Here is a 16,434-nt window from a genome sequence, read left to right on the forward strand (position 1 = left end):
TCATTCTCACACACACACTCACACACACACACACACACACACACACACTCCCAAAGCAGGGAGCCGGCCTTCACTACCCTCTGGGCAGGGCCTCTCATTTTGCAGTCCCAAAAGATCCAGGGACGCGGATAAAAAGCCTGGCACACCTGTCTTGGCCAGAGTTGCACTCCGCTCCAGACATCCCAGCACAGCCAACTCACTAGGAAAAGAGACTCGGCTCGGGGCTAGGGGTTGGATGCCCGCTAGGGAATGAGAAGACCAGGATCAAAGCACAACCAGGGTTTGTTAGCTAGGCCTCTCGAGACCCCCCGGGCGCCCTAATTGCGCGCCCTGCAGCCTCCTGCTTGTAGGCTGTCCTGCCGCGCGGGCGCCCGGCCGTGGGCTGCAGAACAGCTGCGAGGCCCGCATGTCCGCCCGCCCGCCCGCAGCCCAGCCCCTGCCGGCGTCTCCGCTGCCCAGCGCTCTGGACCCTCATCGCCCCAGGAGGAGCCCTAGAAGGAGGAGGGGTGGACAGACCCGGTTCGGCTGGGGCTGTCAGGCAGGCCGGGACAGCAGGGAAAGTTGGACGCCTACTTGGCAAGCACCAACAGCCGACAAGCGCCTCACGAACTGCTCTGAAATCATCCACTTAAAAAGAAAGAAGTTCACACATATCGAATAACGGCTCGGAAGAGGCCACCGTGAAAAATGGAGCTGTGTTTATACAAGTCAGCCCAACATCTTTACAGATTTTGTAAATTCCTAATATTCCGGAAGGGATTTTGTTTTCCTAAACCAAGTGACACACTTCATCATAGTACATTCTGCTTCAGTAAAATCAGCTCCCTTGGATTTCATCGCTTGTTAAAAAAAGATAAACTTTATTTCTGTAATTTTCAATCACAAAAAAATCTATATTTTTGTCTAAGCATTTATTTTACTGAATCAAAAAGACATGAAAAGAAAAATCATGTTTTACTAATGTATATAAGTGACTTTTTTGGACAACATATAATAAATATGATATATCACTTATCACTCAGTCTTTCCAATGTACATTTTTTTTCATATTATGGAGCATGCCACTTTTCCAAAAGAAAAAAGGTCATGAGAAATCAGTGCAAAGTTCTCAGTTACCCTCCTCTTTTCTCTGGGGCAGTCGGAATGTCCACGGCAACGCCCTCTGCCTCGGAATTTGAGGCTGTTCATCTACAATTCTCTCTGCCTGTGTGGTTTCCTCTCCGTGCCCTTCTTTCTTCCCTCCTTACCCCACCCCCCTCCCTCCCTCCTGCCTGTCCCTAAAGTCATTTTTTAAAAAGAACTTGAGGTTTTGTTTTTGTTGATGTTTTCACTTACTGGTCGCACTTTGTGTGGAGTCGGCGTTTTCGCCAGTCACACTCCTGTGCGGGAGCTTTCCAGCCCTGTCTCTGGGGGTGGGGAGATGGAGAGTGGAGGGCTGGCTCCTCTTTGGGCCCCCCCTCCACCCGCTGGTGAGTGTCTTCCTCTCTTACTTCTTTGCTTCCTGGTTGGCTGCAAGGGAGGCCGGACAGCCTGGTGCCGGGAGAGGAGGGGCAGCTGTCCGGGTCGGGGAGGGGACAGGGAGGGACAGTGACTTGCTCTTCACCGGGGATGCGGGGTGCCTGGGATGGGGTTGGACAGGGGATTGAGGGCCGGCTGTCCCCCAGGCCCCAGGCCGTGGATGAGCACTCGGGGCACCAGGGGCCGCTGCAGCTGGGGATGGGGTGCAGGAGGAGTCCGGTACATGCTGCTGTACATGGCGGCGGCGGCCGCCGCGGCGGTAGTACTGTCCATGCTGCCCAGCAAGCTTGGGTGGTAGAAATAAGGCGACGGAAACATCCTCTGCAGTGCCGAGTAATTCCCTGCCTCGGCCAGCAGCTCCAGGCCCACCGCAGTCTGCCGCTTCCACTTGGTCCTGAAATAAAAGCAGGCGTGCGTGCACCCTGCAGCTGTGGGCAGTGCCCAGGCACCAAGGCCCGTTCTCCCCCCTCACCTGCCTTCTCCTCCTCGGGGAGCACAGGAAGACTTAGAGAGCGCTGAGAATCAGGAATGAAGCACACTCCTTGCCCCCTATCCCACCCTCTCCCTCCCAGAATCACCCAAATCCAAGTCAGTTTCCCAAACGATGCCATCAATGTCTGAGACATTCATAAATAAAATTCTCCAATCTTTGCTACCTTTTCCTGACTTTTTCCTCTGACGTTGCCCCCCCCTTATTGTTTGGCTACTGCCTGAAACTTTCCTGGAGGCCAACGGAGACTACTCTTTCTATAGGCAGTCTTCTCCCTCCTCCTCTAATTTCCTTCCCCAAGTGGCTGCCCAGCAATCCCAGAGTGTCTGCTCTCTGCCCCTCCCCCTTTCCTCCAGGCTGAGTGAGAAGAAACCGTAAACAAAGGGACACAGAGACTCCTGAGCCTTGGACCCCTGGCCCTCTTGGTCCCCAGGGCTGTGGAGACACATCTCTCTCACCAGCCTGACGGGACCTTACGGCAGGTGTTGGGGGGGCGGGTTATGAGCCAGGAAGGTGACAAGGGTTTCAAAACGGAATTCGTTTGAGGGAGGACTCTCCCATGGGGACAGTACCTCGGGGCCATTCCAGGAGGGGAAAAATGCATTTCAGGATCTTTTCTCCTCTGAGAGAGAGTAACAATTAAAACCTGTGATCAGCTCTTCTCGGTCCCCTCCCTCCCCCACCGCACCCCACTAGAAGAAGAGGCAGCAGGCCTCTGCTCAGATGCCTCCTTCGGAACGCAGGGCTGGTGGGCCCTCCATACCCGGCAGCTCCAGCCAAATTAATAAACATGTCGCCCATTTTAAATTGGCTACAAATGACACTAATGTTTTCCGACAGAATTAGGGTGGCTGAAACCGTATGTAATGAGACAGAAAATTATGGTAAAGATGACAACTGGATGGGCATTTCCAACCACACTTATGGACGATTAGAACACAAATGAGAGAAAAGGAGGGGGAGAGAAAATCGAGACAAGGGAGACAACCGTCAGGCTTGGAAACTCGGCATAACCTCGGCCCCAGACTGCACAGGTTGGGTTCACACTGCAGTTCAGGGGCCTACAAGTACTGCCAGCCCCTTTCCTAATTTCCTTTCAAGGGAAGCCGTGGTTCCTGGAGGGCTCTGAGGTGGCCAGAATAGGGGACAGACCCTCAGTCTAGATGCCTGACCGGCTGCCAACTCTACCTCTCCCAACTGCCTCACAGGAAAAGCAAGGACTTTTAAGCTGAGGCCAGTGGGTCAGCTCTTCCAGGATGGATACAGCCAGACTGTGTGACCGGCTATAGATATTTGGAACCATCCTGGGGCAGGCCCAAAATGGTGCAATGCACAGGTTTTGTGGGCCTGAGTGTCTCCTACACCGATGTCTCAGTTTGAAAAGGTGTGGCTTGATTGATTTGGGGGCAAAATGGGGTAAATTTCAGCCACTCAGGTTTGAGGGAGAAACTAGCATATGTTAAGGACACTTAGAAGTGCAAAATTCTCCAAACTCCAGCTACCCAACGATCCCTTTCACCTTGGAGGTGTGGCTAATCCCTCCTCCAGCCAGAAAGCCCCCGACTGCCAGCTCAGGGCCCTCTGCGTCCTTAGTGTCTCCGAGGCCAGGAGGGAAGAAGATTGGTGTAGTAATCTTGACCTGGATGGCCAGACGCCTTTGCTCTCCCACATAGCCTCCCTTACCTGCGGTTCTGGTACCAGGTCTTGACCTGGGTGTCAGTGAGATTGAGCGCAGCTGCCAGGTCCATGCGGTCCTGCACACTCAGGTACTTCTGTCGCTCAAAGCTACGCTCCAGTTGATTGAGTTGGTGGTCGGAGAAAGCCGTCCTGGCTTTGCGAGGTTTTTTGGCTCTCACAGGGGGACTCTCTCGGCTACTCGTAATCTCCCGGTCTCCTTCCTCCTTTGTTCCTACATAGAAACCCAGACACGGCCGTAAGGTAGCCTGGAATGGGGAAGGATGGAGTGTCCTCCTGGCACACACTTCCACATTCCCAAGCCAGCTGCTGGTCTGGGGGTGGGGGAACTATACTCTGTCACCTTCCTTATAAACATACTTGGACCTTAGCCAGTATGGAGGAAGAGGACCAACTGCTGACTAGGGAGTGTGGAGCCTTGTGCAGAGCTCCTAAGAGGGTTCCAAAAGAGTGCTGGATCTTCCCGTCTTTGGAAATGAAAATGAAAACAAAAATACTTTATGATAAAGGGTCCTTTTCTTAATTGTTTCCTTGACTGGGGGGAGACCCTGTCCCTTCCCATTACTGTTTTCACCCTGACTTCATATTTTCTTATGTGTTAGTTTTTAAAAGGTCTTTCAACTTTTTTTTTATTTTTGAGAAGGGGGCACTTTTTTCATTTTACTTCTCCTGTTTACTAAAAGTTATAGGCGTTTGTTTTCCTTTTTTCAGATGCACTTGGGAAATGTTGGATCAAGCTCTCTGCAGCTGCTTGCATCAGGTCTCTTAAAGCTTCAGAAAGAATGTCTCCCAGACACTGCGTTCAGCTCAGAATCACTGAGCCCATCCAGGTGACAGCCCAGAGATTTCCGGATTCTATTTGTCAACTTTGGTTTTTTACTGAAATGCTGGGAAATCGATATGTCAATCCCTCTGTTTGTACCCGTTTTTGCTGCGCTCCTTGATCTTCCCTGCAGGAAGAACCATAATCTCTCTAATTGACCCACTGGGGAGGTTGGTGCACAAAAAATCGCCAGACCAGACTGTACATCTGTTTTGGGCACTATTATGCTAATGATACAATAGTAAAATGAAGAGGCAATATCCTACCTTCCAGACAGTCGGCACACACCTTTCCCAGAGAGGACAAAGATTAATAATAATAATAAGCTTATCAGTAAAGGGAAAAAAGAGAACTCTCCTCATATGTTAAAACTCTTTTGCTATGCAAAGACCAGAACACTTACGAAATTCTCTGGGGAGAAGGTGGGAAAAGGGAGTTGAAGGACAATTCCATTGCCATCTTTTGATTTTACAAAAATAGATATCCAATTCCATAAAATTTTACTTTCATAAATGCTACCTCCCAATTTACTTGTAAGGGGCCAAAACTCTTACTGAAATACAGATATTCAGTTAGCGCCATGGGGTAGGAAGATTATTTTTTTTTAATTGGAACTCTATAATTTTTTACCGTGTGGCCTTCCCTATATTAATCACGATCTAATAATTTTTTTAAAAAAGTTTCCCTGTTAATCGCTTCGGAATTTTTCCCTTCGCTGTATCTGATAATTCCCGTTCCAGTGTTCAGAAAATACGGTGTGTAGGAAGAATGGAATGATTTGCATTAAATAATAAGCACCAGGTTGTGATCACACCCCTAGGCGATATGAAACACTAAAGTATTTCCCGTCAGATACCCTCCGCCTCTGCCCCCTTCCTAATAAATTAAAATGAAGTAAAACAAAGAAAGGAGCTGGATGGCGGTGAGGGTTGGGAGGTAGAAATGTAACAATAATCAGAACTTGGGACGAGTCTCCAAATCGCACGCCCAGGCCTCCCTCCCGCTTGCAGTTTTTGACCGTGGCGCTATCGCCTTAGAAGCTGAGAATCGCCTTCGAATCCCAGCAGAGATTCGCGGGAGACAGGAGGGGAGACAGGGAAGCAAGAGGAGGAGAAGCTAGACGGCTGAGGGAGCCAAGGCGGCGCGACTCACCGTGGCATTTGATGTCGCTCTGGGACTCTTCCCGCTTGTCGAGTTTGGTTTTGCTGTCCTCCTGCTCGAGCTTTGGCCTGAAGCTCTCGTGTGCTGCGTTGCTCTCCTGCTTCGGGGTGTGGTGGGGAGAGGAGACGCTGGTGCTGTACGGTGCACACGCCGCCAGAGGTTTGCTGTCGCCCAAGATGTCCTTAATTAAAAAAGAAGAGGTGGAAGTCCTGGGGACCGAGGCGGCCGAGCCCAGCTGCTGGGCGGGTGGCTGCGGCGGCGGCGGTTGCGGCGAAGGCTGCAAACTTTGCGTGGGGGCCGCGGCTGGCGGCGGCGGCTGTTGGCTGTGGTGGAGGTGGTGGTGATGCTGGGGGCCGTCCGCTATCACATGCGGTTCCGGGGGCTCCATGGCGACCGAGATAGGAGAGGAAGGCGCCGTTCCTACAGTATCAATCTCCGAACAGGGAGACGGAGTGGCCTGACTCCTAAAATCCGCGGTCCTGGCCTCGCCGAGCGGGCGGAAATCTCCATTCATCATGCCGGGGCTGCCCGAACTGGCACTGGACAAAATCGTGTCTATTCCAAAACTCGACCCGCTGGCCCCTTCCATTGTTGTCATTTCTACATGAGGTCCACGCCACTCCGCCGCTCCGCTGCCGCCCCAACCAAGCAAAGGAAGCTATCGATCGTAAAGCAGAATAACACGAAACAATGTTGTCGCCGCTTAAAACACAAACAAACAAAAAAAGTGGGGCGGGGAAGGAAGGAAAATTGGGAGGTGGCAATCCGTGGACACTTGAGACACTTTTTTTTTTTTACCCTAATGCAAAAAGTAGGAGTTTTGGGGAAAGGAAGATGGGGGGGAAAGTTACAAAAATTGTTGAGGAAGCACCGAGCGTGCGCTCCAGGAACGATCGCGCACGTGGCGCGGCGGTGGCTGCGCAGGAGAGCCAGACGGAGGTGCAGGCAGCAGGACGTGACCCCGATGCCGCCGCCGCTGCTGCCGCCGCCAGGGTCTGCCCACAGCCTGGCACCAGGCGGCAGCGGCGGCGGCGGACGTGGCAGGTGCAGCGACCGCGAAGCCCGGGCAGCCGCGCGCCCTCGGAGCTGCGCAGCGGCTCTCCGAGGTGGTGGCCGCGCGCGACTCGGACGCCCCGGTGCCGAGTTTCTGAACTTTCTTGGAAAGTTGTGGAGCAGACACTGCCGCAGTGGTCGCGGCAACAGGAGGAGGAGGAGGAAAAGAAGGAGCAGGCACAGGCGGATGAGGTGGCGGAGTCGCGGCGCCGAGCAACTCCAGCCGCTGCCGGGCGCATTCGCTTGTAATCCGGCGGCAAGCGGGCGGCGCCGACCCCCTCCCATGACGTCACGGCCACTGCCGCCGCTCCACGCGCCGCGCCCGGCCCGCGCCCCCGCCGCCGAGGCCGCGCGCAGGTCCTCGCGCCCCCATTGGCCGCGCCCGCGCGAGCGAGCGACGCCGACGTGCCGGGAGCCAATGGGTGCTCGGCTCGCGAGCCCGTCAGCGGTAGCAGCTCGAGCCCCGCTGCTCTTTTCAGAACCCGCACGTCCCTTTGCCTGCAACCGAAAGCCAAACAACTAGTCGTACTGTGGTCCCGGCGTCCACAATCACGCGCGAGGGCAAAGGGAGAGAGGGGAAGAGAGCACAGGGAGACTATAGAAGGGAACCAGAGGAGCTTTTAGAAAAACAGAAAGAAAAGGAAAAAAAGAAACGAATGAGAAAGTAGTAACGCTTTGCCCATTAAGAAGTCCGAAGAGGGAGGGGGAAGAGGACAGGAAGGGAAAAGGAATCTGGTCGGCTTACCTTTAGACGCCAGCGCTGCCGCCACGCACCTCCCCAGACACGCGCTTGAATAGTCCAAGGACACTGAGAACAGAGGAAGGGACTCCCTGAAGGAACCCACAGGAAAGTGTGTAACTCCAGCAACCGGAGCTCTGGGTGGGTGGGCAGACTCCGAGCTCTGATTTTTCCCCAAGGAGCCCGGGCGTCCCGGCTCTGGCCCCGCTGGGCGGCGGGTACCTGAGGGGGAAATGGAGCGGGATCCGCGTCCACCCGGCACTCTCGGAAGGGGTGGAGGACAAGAGGCCTGCTGCTCACAACCCGGGTCCCAGCCTGGTCTCCAATCAGGGCCCGTGCTGGAAGAAATGCCTGGCCAGACACGTTCTCCCGAGCGGGGGAAATAATGGCCCGAGGTGTTCTCTAGCGCCGAGGGCAGCTACGGTTCACTGTGGTGTCAGGCTGGCATGAGGCTCCGGAACCCGAGTGGAGGGTCAGCAGCGCGTACTCCCTCCTTGCCCCCAGCCAGATCTCAATCTCTCAACTTCTCCCTCTCTCTCTCTTCTCCTCTCTCTCTCTCCCTCTCTCTCTCTGCCCCTCCCTCCCTCCCTCGCCCTCTCCGGCCGCTCTTTTGGAAAGGAAACAGTCGCTGTGGATCCACTTGGGACCTGGAACGTGGCTTGACTGTGACGCCTCGTCGGAGGGTATCAACTTGCATTATTTTCTCTAGGACGTCTCCAACCTGTCTCTTGTTGAATGTCAGAGTAATGGGAAGTGCCAGTGACAAGACGGCGTATTACTCCTGATTAAGTGCCGTGTCAACCTAATTAGCAGAGTAATTATAAGGTGCTAATGAATGATTCAAAGTTCTCGGAGTTACATTTTACTCCAAATTACCATTTTAAGAACCCTATGAATCTGAGTGGCTGGCATCGCTTCCGTGACTAGGTGCAGAATGATGGTGGAAAATGGTCTTTTAAGTCTCCCAGGGCTGGGCCGAAATCTGGGGTTTCGAAAGTCTCTTTTCGAGGAACGGTTTTTTTCTATTGAGGACTTGGCTGGGCGGGGGGCGGGGGGGATGTCAAGGAGGCAGATGACCTCCTGGGACAAAGTATTGCCTTTCTGTTGGAACTGCATCTGTGTGAGCCCTCGGTCCGGAAGGGGATAGGTGGGAGACTCATCCTTCCTGCGTTTTCCTAGGGAATTCGATGTGTTTGACCCAGAAAAATCCCGCACTGTTTCCAGGGCGTGTTGAGCTGTTTCTTACCATCTTCGTGCATGTTTTCTCACGGGTGTGTCTCCGAGGAGAACAGCGGGGAGAGGGAAGACTGAGGCGAGGAGATGTACAATCCAGGCAGCTCTCGCTTTTCTCAGAAGGCGAGGGGAGTTTGGCGGACGAGCCGGGGTTGGTGAGCCGAGGCGGGGACACGGAACCAGCTGCAGGCAGAGGCCGACGCCGGCCTGAGCGGGTGCGGGGAGCCCCTCGGGAGCGCGTGGTGGGCCCGCCGGGTGGGGCCGAGCCACCCTGGGCAGGGAAGCCAAGGAGAGCCTGAATGATGCCTGGAGCGCAGTTGGATCAGCCGCCTTTGGAGCGAGAACTGCGCACTGGCCAGGCAGATCCTCCTGGGAGCCTGCAGGCCGGGCTTCGGCCTCGCGCCCCGGGATTTCGGAATCAAGGGCCTGGGACTTAAGAGGGCATCTCTCTTATCGAAGGCTGCAGTGTACCGCCCACAGGGCCGGGCCTCCGGCACGCCTGGCACAGTCGGCTTCTGTAGGAAGGGCGCTGGGGCTGCCTGAAACTGCAGGCGGACGCTACACATTCTTCTCCCTTCAAATATCAATTCGGGTTCTTCTCATTAAGACATCACCCACCAACTTCCCAACGGAGGTTTCCTCCCAGACCCGGGGCTCCAACCCGCATTTCCCTCGCTGCCTGTTCTGGGTGGGAAGTGGGGAGGGGGAGAAAACAAATTTAAGATCCAGAACTGCCGGCACTGCGCAAATCAATTATTCTCGACCTTGATAAATAATTCATTTAGGCCTGTTTTTTGTTTTGTTCCAACGCTTAAAATGACTCAAGAGCTCAAAAGGCTGATCTCACAGCTTGTGTTGGGCGGTTCGACAGGATTTTTTGCTTGGAATAATTCACAACATTAGCAGGGGAGACAGAAATGTGACCCTACGAAAAAATGAAATCTAAAAAGAAAGGGAGAGAAGGTGGAAGTACAGTTCCCCCTCCCCCGCGGGCGGACTGTTCATTTTGTGAAAACTCTAAAGCAAAGCAAACGGAAGCCCAGTAGGCCCCACCTTGTGAATGTCTCAGATGAGCTTTTCTTAAGAAAAGGTTAAGATCGTAGATTTCTTGGGGTGGGATGTTAGGATATTAGCTTTGGGGAGCCACAACTGTGAGGGGAAAATACGACCTTGCTTATTATCAAGGTCCTATTTGGAGGTCCCTGCCAGAGAGGAAATGCTAGTAGTGGCCTGAAGATCCAAAAGAGGAACTCAAAGACTAGATGGCAAACTTAATGAAAAAATTCTTCACAGCTGGGGTTTTGTTTTTTAACTTTCCTCAGTTCTTTTTTACCCAGACACATGCCTCTTTTGCCATTTTTTTCCTGAGAGTATACATGATGTTTACACCCAAGAAGTCATGCACTTTCTAGCAGAGCAAGCATAATTAACTTTTCGTTTAAAAATCAAAGTTTAGAAATAGAACAGGGTGCAGATCAGTCACATTTTGAATTCCACATGTAGGAAAGGAAATGCCTTAACCGGCTTAATCTCAGTTTCCCATTGAATTTAACATACAAAGAAATATAGTCCCTAAACTGACATAGGTTTGAAAATGATCTTCCACTTTCAGGTCTTCATTTTCTTATAAACAACAAAGGAAGAAAGAGAATTCTTTAATTTTGGGAAGATTTTGGAATTCCTGCAGAGAAAGCAGTTTTTTGCCAACTATGATTAATAAAGAACTTTTCCTTCCTGGCTCTGAAGGACACATCAGTCCTGAGCACCACTAAAGATGCTCCCTCCCCACTGCAGAGAATGATTCAAACATTCGCATATTTTCACAAGTTCTGTTCTTAATACACTCTCAGTGGTCCTCTTTTACAATCAAGATTTGGTATTTGGGATTGTGTTAAACTGGAGCATCAGTTTAAAAAAAAAAACAGAACTGAACTTTGAAGAAACACACCTATACATTACAGTGAACTTGGAACTGGTGCTTCTTCCTATCATATTTAATTTGAACGTTTCTTGGGATCCACTTGACAATGCCAACTGACAGGAATGGGGTGGAAGGGCGCTTCCCTCCACTGGGCGGCGCCAAGAGCCCCGAACCGAGAGAGCCTGCTATTGTTTCTTTTTGTAAAAGATGCCAGATACACAAATAAGCTCTCCTACTAAGGTTGACTCCCTGATGATAGTGTGACCTCTCGCTGTTTACAAAGCTACAGAAACGTTGAAAGCATACTTTGCTTTCCTTCTTTGTTTTTTCAGCCTATCAGTATATTTCCAACTGCTTAAGGATTTGAAGCATGTTTGCTTAGGAAAATAATACTAAAGAAAAAGATATGAACACACTGAAACTGAGTCCCTTAAACTGAAACCAAGAGGGTGGATATTGGGAGCAGAGAGAGAAAAGGTAAAGTGGGAGAAAAGAATAAGGTAACTGAAAACTGTTTTAACAGAACAACAGGTTAAAGTGATAGGCTATGTAATTGCTAATTTCCTAGGGGAATAAAAGTTTTGAGAGCTAGTTCTCTCATCATAATTAAATTTGTGAGCGCTATAAGCTTCACCACAGAGATCAGCAGTACAGAAGAGACCTAGTGAAGTTGGCTCTCTTTGGGGGGTTAGATCTGTGCTGTACCCAGCAATCGGCAGGAAGGCGAGTAGACATGTAAATGAAAGGATGCTGGAAGAGGGAGTTTTAGTCTCATTTTGCCACTTCCCAATGTTCTTGAGCAAGGCACTTGGCTTTTCTGGTCACCAACTTCCTTCTCTATTAAAGGGAAGAGTCACCCTTGCCTAGAATAGGGTATTTGTGATGACCTAATAAGACCTTCTATGTATAAGCTCTTTACAAAATATGAAGCAAGAGTTTGACAGACGAACAACGCAAAGGTGGCCATTATTTCTAGCTATGGGTAACATACGGTAGCCGTATTTTTTTCACTTCTTCCTTCCCTCACTCATTTTGTTCATTCACTTAGTCCATCAACATTGCAGAATGTGCATTCTGTGCCAGGTGCTTGAGAATGAGAGAGTTAACAGGAGTTTGAACATGCTGGAAGTTGTCACAATGCCATGATGGCAACATGAATATGCTGCAATGGGGATGCAAAAGAAAGAGTGGGGAGTCCAACCCCGGGAGGAGATGGGGGGAACAGAAAGGCTTCCTAAAGGAAACAAAGCGTGTGTTCTGTCATGAAAGAAAAGGGATGCATCCCAAAGAGGGATATGATATATATAGGGATTTATACGGTAGGTAAGAGTAATAATTGCGCAAAAATGTCCAAAAATTGTCGAACCTTTAATCTCCTAACCGGGGTGCTGGGCTACAATGTGTGGGCGCATATTGGCTCTAGGGCTCTCTCCTGTGTGCTTCAGGAAGGTACAAGATACTCCTGGAGCATCTTGGCATGAACAGTAACTCACTGCACATGTTCACAGACCTCAGCAGCAGAATTTTGCAGCAGGTTACACAGTCTTAGATTTGATCCCAAGAGATGGTCCAGCTCCCTCCTACCAGGACTGTAATGGAATAGGAGAGGCCCGCCCCTATTCCCGACTCCTTTCTACTTTCTAGAGTTCCAAATTCTGGAGGGAGAATGAAGTATCTCTCCGAGTCAGGGGTGGAGATAGAAAAAACGACAAAGTGGAGGCAGTTGGAGGGGCCGGGGGAGAAGGTGGGGAGAGATTTTATTTCACTCCTTCTAAACTGAACCATGGTCCATCGAAGACTGGCTTTTAGAGAAATGAAAGGGCCCCCGTGTGACATCAACACGCCCCGCTATGAAAAGAACTCCTAAGCCTCTAAGGTTCATGAAGGAAGTTGATTCTTCTACCAACTCCTGAGGTTCAGAGGGAATGGAGGGGCCGAGGCAGAGGAGAAAGGAAAGCCACGGAGCGCTGGGCGAAGATGCCAATCAGGGAAGGGGAAATTCATTTGCGATGTTAATTAACAAGTGGCTAATTAAAACGGCACTTTGAGCGCTAATCAATCGCCTTATTAAGTTAGAGCCATCACTGGAACAAATTGAAAGCTCCCCGCCCCGGCTCCTGCCTCCGGTGCGGGCGGGATTAGGTTCCCAGACACCTTGCTAGGGAACGGGGGAGTGGGCGACGGCCTCCATCCGCTCTGGCAGCCTCTCGGGGGTCTGCCAAATCCTCCAACTCCAGGGTTCACCCCGGCTTAACCGCTCTGTCCCAGGAGCTGCTGAACTGGACACGTGTCTAGGAGGCAGTCGCTGGTGCGGACGCACCTGTCAGGGGAGAAGGAGCTGCCTCGGAGAACAGCTGGGTCCGCAGCAGCTAGCGCGGACGTAGCTTCCGGGAAGAAGAGCCCCAAAATGTGCGGGAAATGAACTGTGGGCCCTCAAGCAGCGGGGAGGAAGCAATTCGGCCCGAGAGGGGGCGCTCTCCAGCCGGGACCACGCATCCCCACTTTCCCGGACAGACTGATCGCCTAACGTTGAAAACTCTTCTTAGGCCTTTGCCCTTGTCCAGTTCAGCAACCAGTAAAGAGCTGGCCTGTCTTCAGGCACCGAGCACTGGACAGCCAGACTCTTCGTCTCTGTCTCCTGGGGCTCCATAAGAATGGGGTGGGGTGCGAGGAGGGAAGAGGGAGTGGGTATGCTGATCAACTGGGACGCCGGCACACCATTGCCTGTCACTGTGAGCCTTCCACCCAACCCGTTCACGCTTCCCCCATGCCCTTGACCCTCCAAACTGGCTAGGAGAATTAAGATTTCGAATCTCTATTTTGAGGAGCCTTCCACATTTCCTAATTGTTAAATGCCTGATTTGCACCAAATTCCCAAGGGATAAGTATTTGGCAATAAGAGGGGGGCTGTGAATTTAAATGCTAATTAAGTGGGTCCTCTCCCGCAACTCCACCTGTCTGGCGGCCCTTGTTAAGGAGGAACACACCCGGCACGCACACCCCAACATTCCTGGGGTGCAGAACAGAAGTGCAGGAAAGAGGGACCCCAGCGTGGTTGGCTTTTCACGGCCTGCTCCAGAGAAAAAGAGGACGCCATTGAAAGGAGGTCTTTTGCATGGTGGGTGATACATGCCGTGGCCCAAAGTGGGTTTATGTGTCTGCAAAGACCAATGTGTGTCCTGAGCTGGCCTGTGGGCTCGTCATCCAGGAGATGCGTCAGGCCGCGTTTGCAGGTGGATCTGAGCGTGCTTGGGCTGTCCCGGGAGTACCGAAGGAACGGCTCCCACGTGCAAAGTTCAAAAGCATTAATATTTTCATCATATTATCATTATTCAATATAATAATATTTACTCGGTTAGCGGCACTAATTAGGCCACATTAAAAGCGTAGTGTCTCCCTAATGGTGCGTAATGTGCCCACACACATTTTTCTCTCTGAGGATGGGAGGCTCTTGGCTGTCAGGGGAGAGTAGACAGGCAAGCAGTGGAATGGATTAGAAGGTGACGCTCCCCAACACACACGCGCACACACACACACGCGCGCGCGCGCGCGCACACACACACACGCGCACACACACACACACACACACAGAGCCAGGTATCTTTCGGGTGGGGTCTGCCGCCTCTGCGCGGTCGATGGGACCCTCCGCTGCGAACTCGGCCCGGCGCCAAGCACCCTGCAGCCTCCTCCCGCGGCCTGGCTCTTTGAACTCGGCGAATTGATTTTGCTACCCTTCCCCCTTTTGTGTGTGTGCCTGCAATTGGTTAGGTTTTTAAGGTTTGGGAGGGCCGTTGTGAAAGAATTAAAATACACTTAACTGGATCCCCTTGGCCGAGAACTGGAGGTCCCGCCTCCTAGCTCGGCGCTTTTAGTATCTCCTTTCCAGTGGGAATTTCTTTCCGAGATTCGAGGGTAGGAGTGTAAAAGAAGCGCCCGCAGATTCAGGGCCGGTCTGGGTCTTTTTCCTGTTCCTGTTGCCGGCGGTCGGCCCCGGCGTCCTGCAGCTCTACGCGTGGTGGATGTTAAGCTCCGAGAGTGTGCCCCTCCCGCGGGCGCCGCGGCGAGATCACTCTGAATATGTAATATATTTGTAACGCGCGCCGAGGTGTGACGGGAATGGGGGTTGGGGGCGGTTGAAGCAGGATTGGGAAGGAGGGGTGCGGCACAGAACTCACATTGTACAGCTCAGTCTAACAATCTGAACATTCCTTTATTAAAATCTGCTGCCTGACATTTACACTGAGCCGCCCGCCTCTGCCTGTAATCCGGGCGAAAACGTATTGTACCGCCGAAATGTGGCTTCTGCCTGCTGGGACGCCGCACCCCACGGCCTGGTCGGGCCCCTCCGCTGCAGCCATGGAAGATTCCTACCCGCACCCCGCATCTCCGAGGGTGGACGAGGTACCGCCTGCCTAGCCCGGGCGCTCAGGTGTGACAGGCACCCTACCTCTCGCTCCACCTCCCTCCAGCCGCCCGATTCAGCGAAGCTCTAGTGACCTGATCCACGCCTCTGGTCCTTCCGTCCCCTTACAAAGAAGTAAACTTTCTACCTCCCCAACCCCCCACCACCACCCGTAATCAGATCGTTTAGAGCTGCTGTTTTCCTTTCGTCAGATTCCGTCTCCCCGCTCAGTCTGAATACACGATCAGAACTGCTCAGAGAGCAAGAAGCACATTGATTTCAGCTTGTTCTGCCCACAGACAGGCCCTGACAAGGTTGTTAGAACAGTCGGAGAGGTCTATACAATCACTTAATTACCAAAACTGTCAGTCAGGCGGGACGCTACTCCGCGTCCCGGGCTGCGCCGGGCATTCCAGCACTGGGCCGCGCGCGTGATTGATCGATGCTGATAGCATCGCAAAATAATTACGGCGAATTTTCTGATGTGTGATTTTATCCCAAGTTCATGCTTCAGAGAGGTAATCAGAGGATGAGAAGGGTCAGTGCCATTTCAGATTACCTGGAGTCGTCGAGAAAGGGTAAAACAGAAGGGGGAGAGGCTCAGAGAGAAGGGAGAGAAGGGGGTGCAGAGAACCAGGGACGAAGAGGAAGAAAGACAGCCAGATTTGGGTTGCTGGAGGGACTACAAGCAATTCGTCAAACCTTGCAAGTGATTTCCTTCAGAGCCAGCATATGGCAGATTGATTTTGTCCAGCGTCGGTTTGGCCCCATTTAAGATGATCCAGCGGTTATTATTGCGATTGGCTTAGGAGCTGACAGGCAGTTGTAGGCGCAATGAGTATAGATCCTGTTTACCGGAGACGTTTCGTAAATGCTGTCAAATACAGTTAAGTAAATATCATTAGGAAAGAGAAATGCCAATCCAATAAATATGATTTGCCTCCCCGCCCTCCACATGGCTGCCTGCGCCTCCTTCAGAGGTTCTCCTTCCTGTCTCTTTGCTGCTCGGGTCAGATGTCGCAGGTGGGGCGTTGGTTCTCGCCGCCCTCGGGGCCGGGAGCCCAGCCTCAGGCAGAAGATGACAGGCCGGCGGGCAGGACAGGGAGGCCTTGGGAGCGCGGCCTCTGCCCCCGCACTCAGGTGGCGGGAAAGGCTCGTGGTTGACGGGGACACCCACTCTGCGCCCCCGCCCAGCCCGCCCTCCTTCAGAGGGTGCTTCGGGCCTCGGACCCGGGCCTGCGTCTTCACATTCTGGAGGCCAAAGGGACCACGCTTCGCTGGGAGGTCTGTCCTAAGTTCTCCGCGCGCGCTCCAGGTCCTGACGCGGCTCCCTTTAGGGAACTGACTGACGACTCCGGGTCAGGCCGCCACGGCAGGCCTGACCTCTCAGGCTTTGAGG

At 52.5% G+C, this 16,434-nt stretch overlaps 1 protein-coding gene across 1 annotated transcript; it reads right to left on the bottom strand.

Moving 5' to 3' along the window:
* Window positions 1-840: 840 nt before the first annotated feature.
* On the bottom strand, window positions 841-7,875 carry BARHL2 (BarH like homeobox 2). The gene is made up of 4 exons (XM_067726852.1): window positions 7,486-7,875; window positions 5,679-6,345; window positions 3,692-3,917; window positions 841-1,912 (listed from the first exon to the last, which is right to left on the bottom strand). Exons 2-4 carry the CDS (start codon window positions 6,283-6,285, stop codon window positions 1,600-1,602), a joined length of 1,146 nt encoding a protein of 381 aa, XP_067582953.1. The 5' UTR covers window positions 6,286-6,345; window positions 7,486-7,875; the 3' UTR covers window positions 841-1,599.
* Between the last annotated feature and the right edge of the window lie 8,559 nt (window positions 7,876-16,434).

Source organism: Pseudorca crassidens, chromosome 2 (genome assembly GCF_039906515.1).
Source record: "Pseudorca crassidens isolate mPseCra1 chromosome 2, mPseCra1.hap1, whole genome shotgun sequence".
Classification (NCBI taxonomy): domain Eukaryota; kingdom Metazoa; phylum Chordata; class Mammalia; order Artiodactyla; family Delphinidae; genus Pseudorca; species Pseudorca crassidens.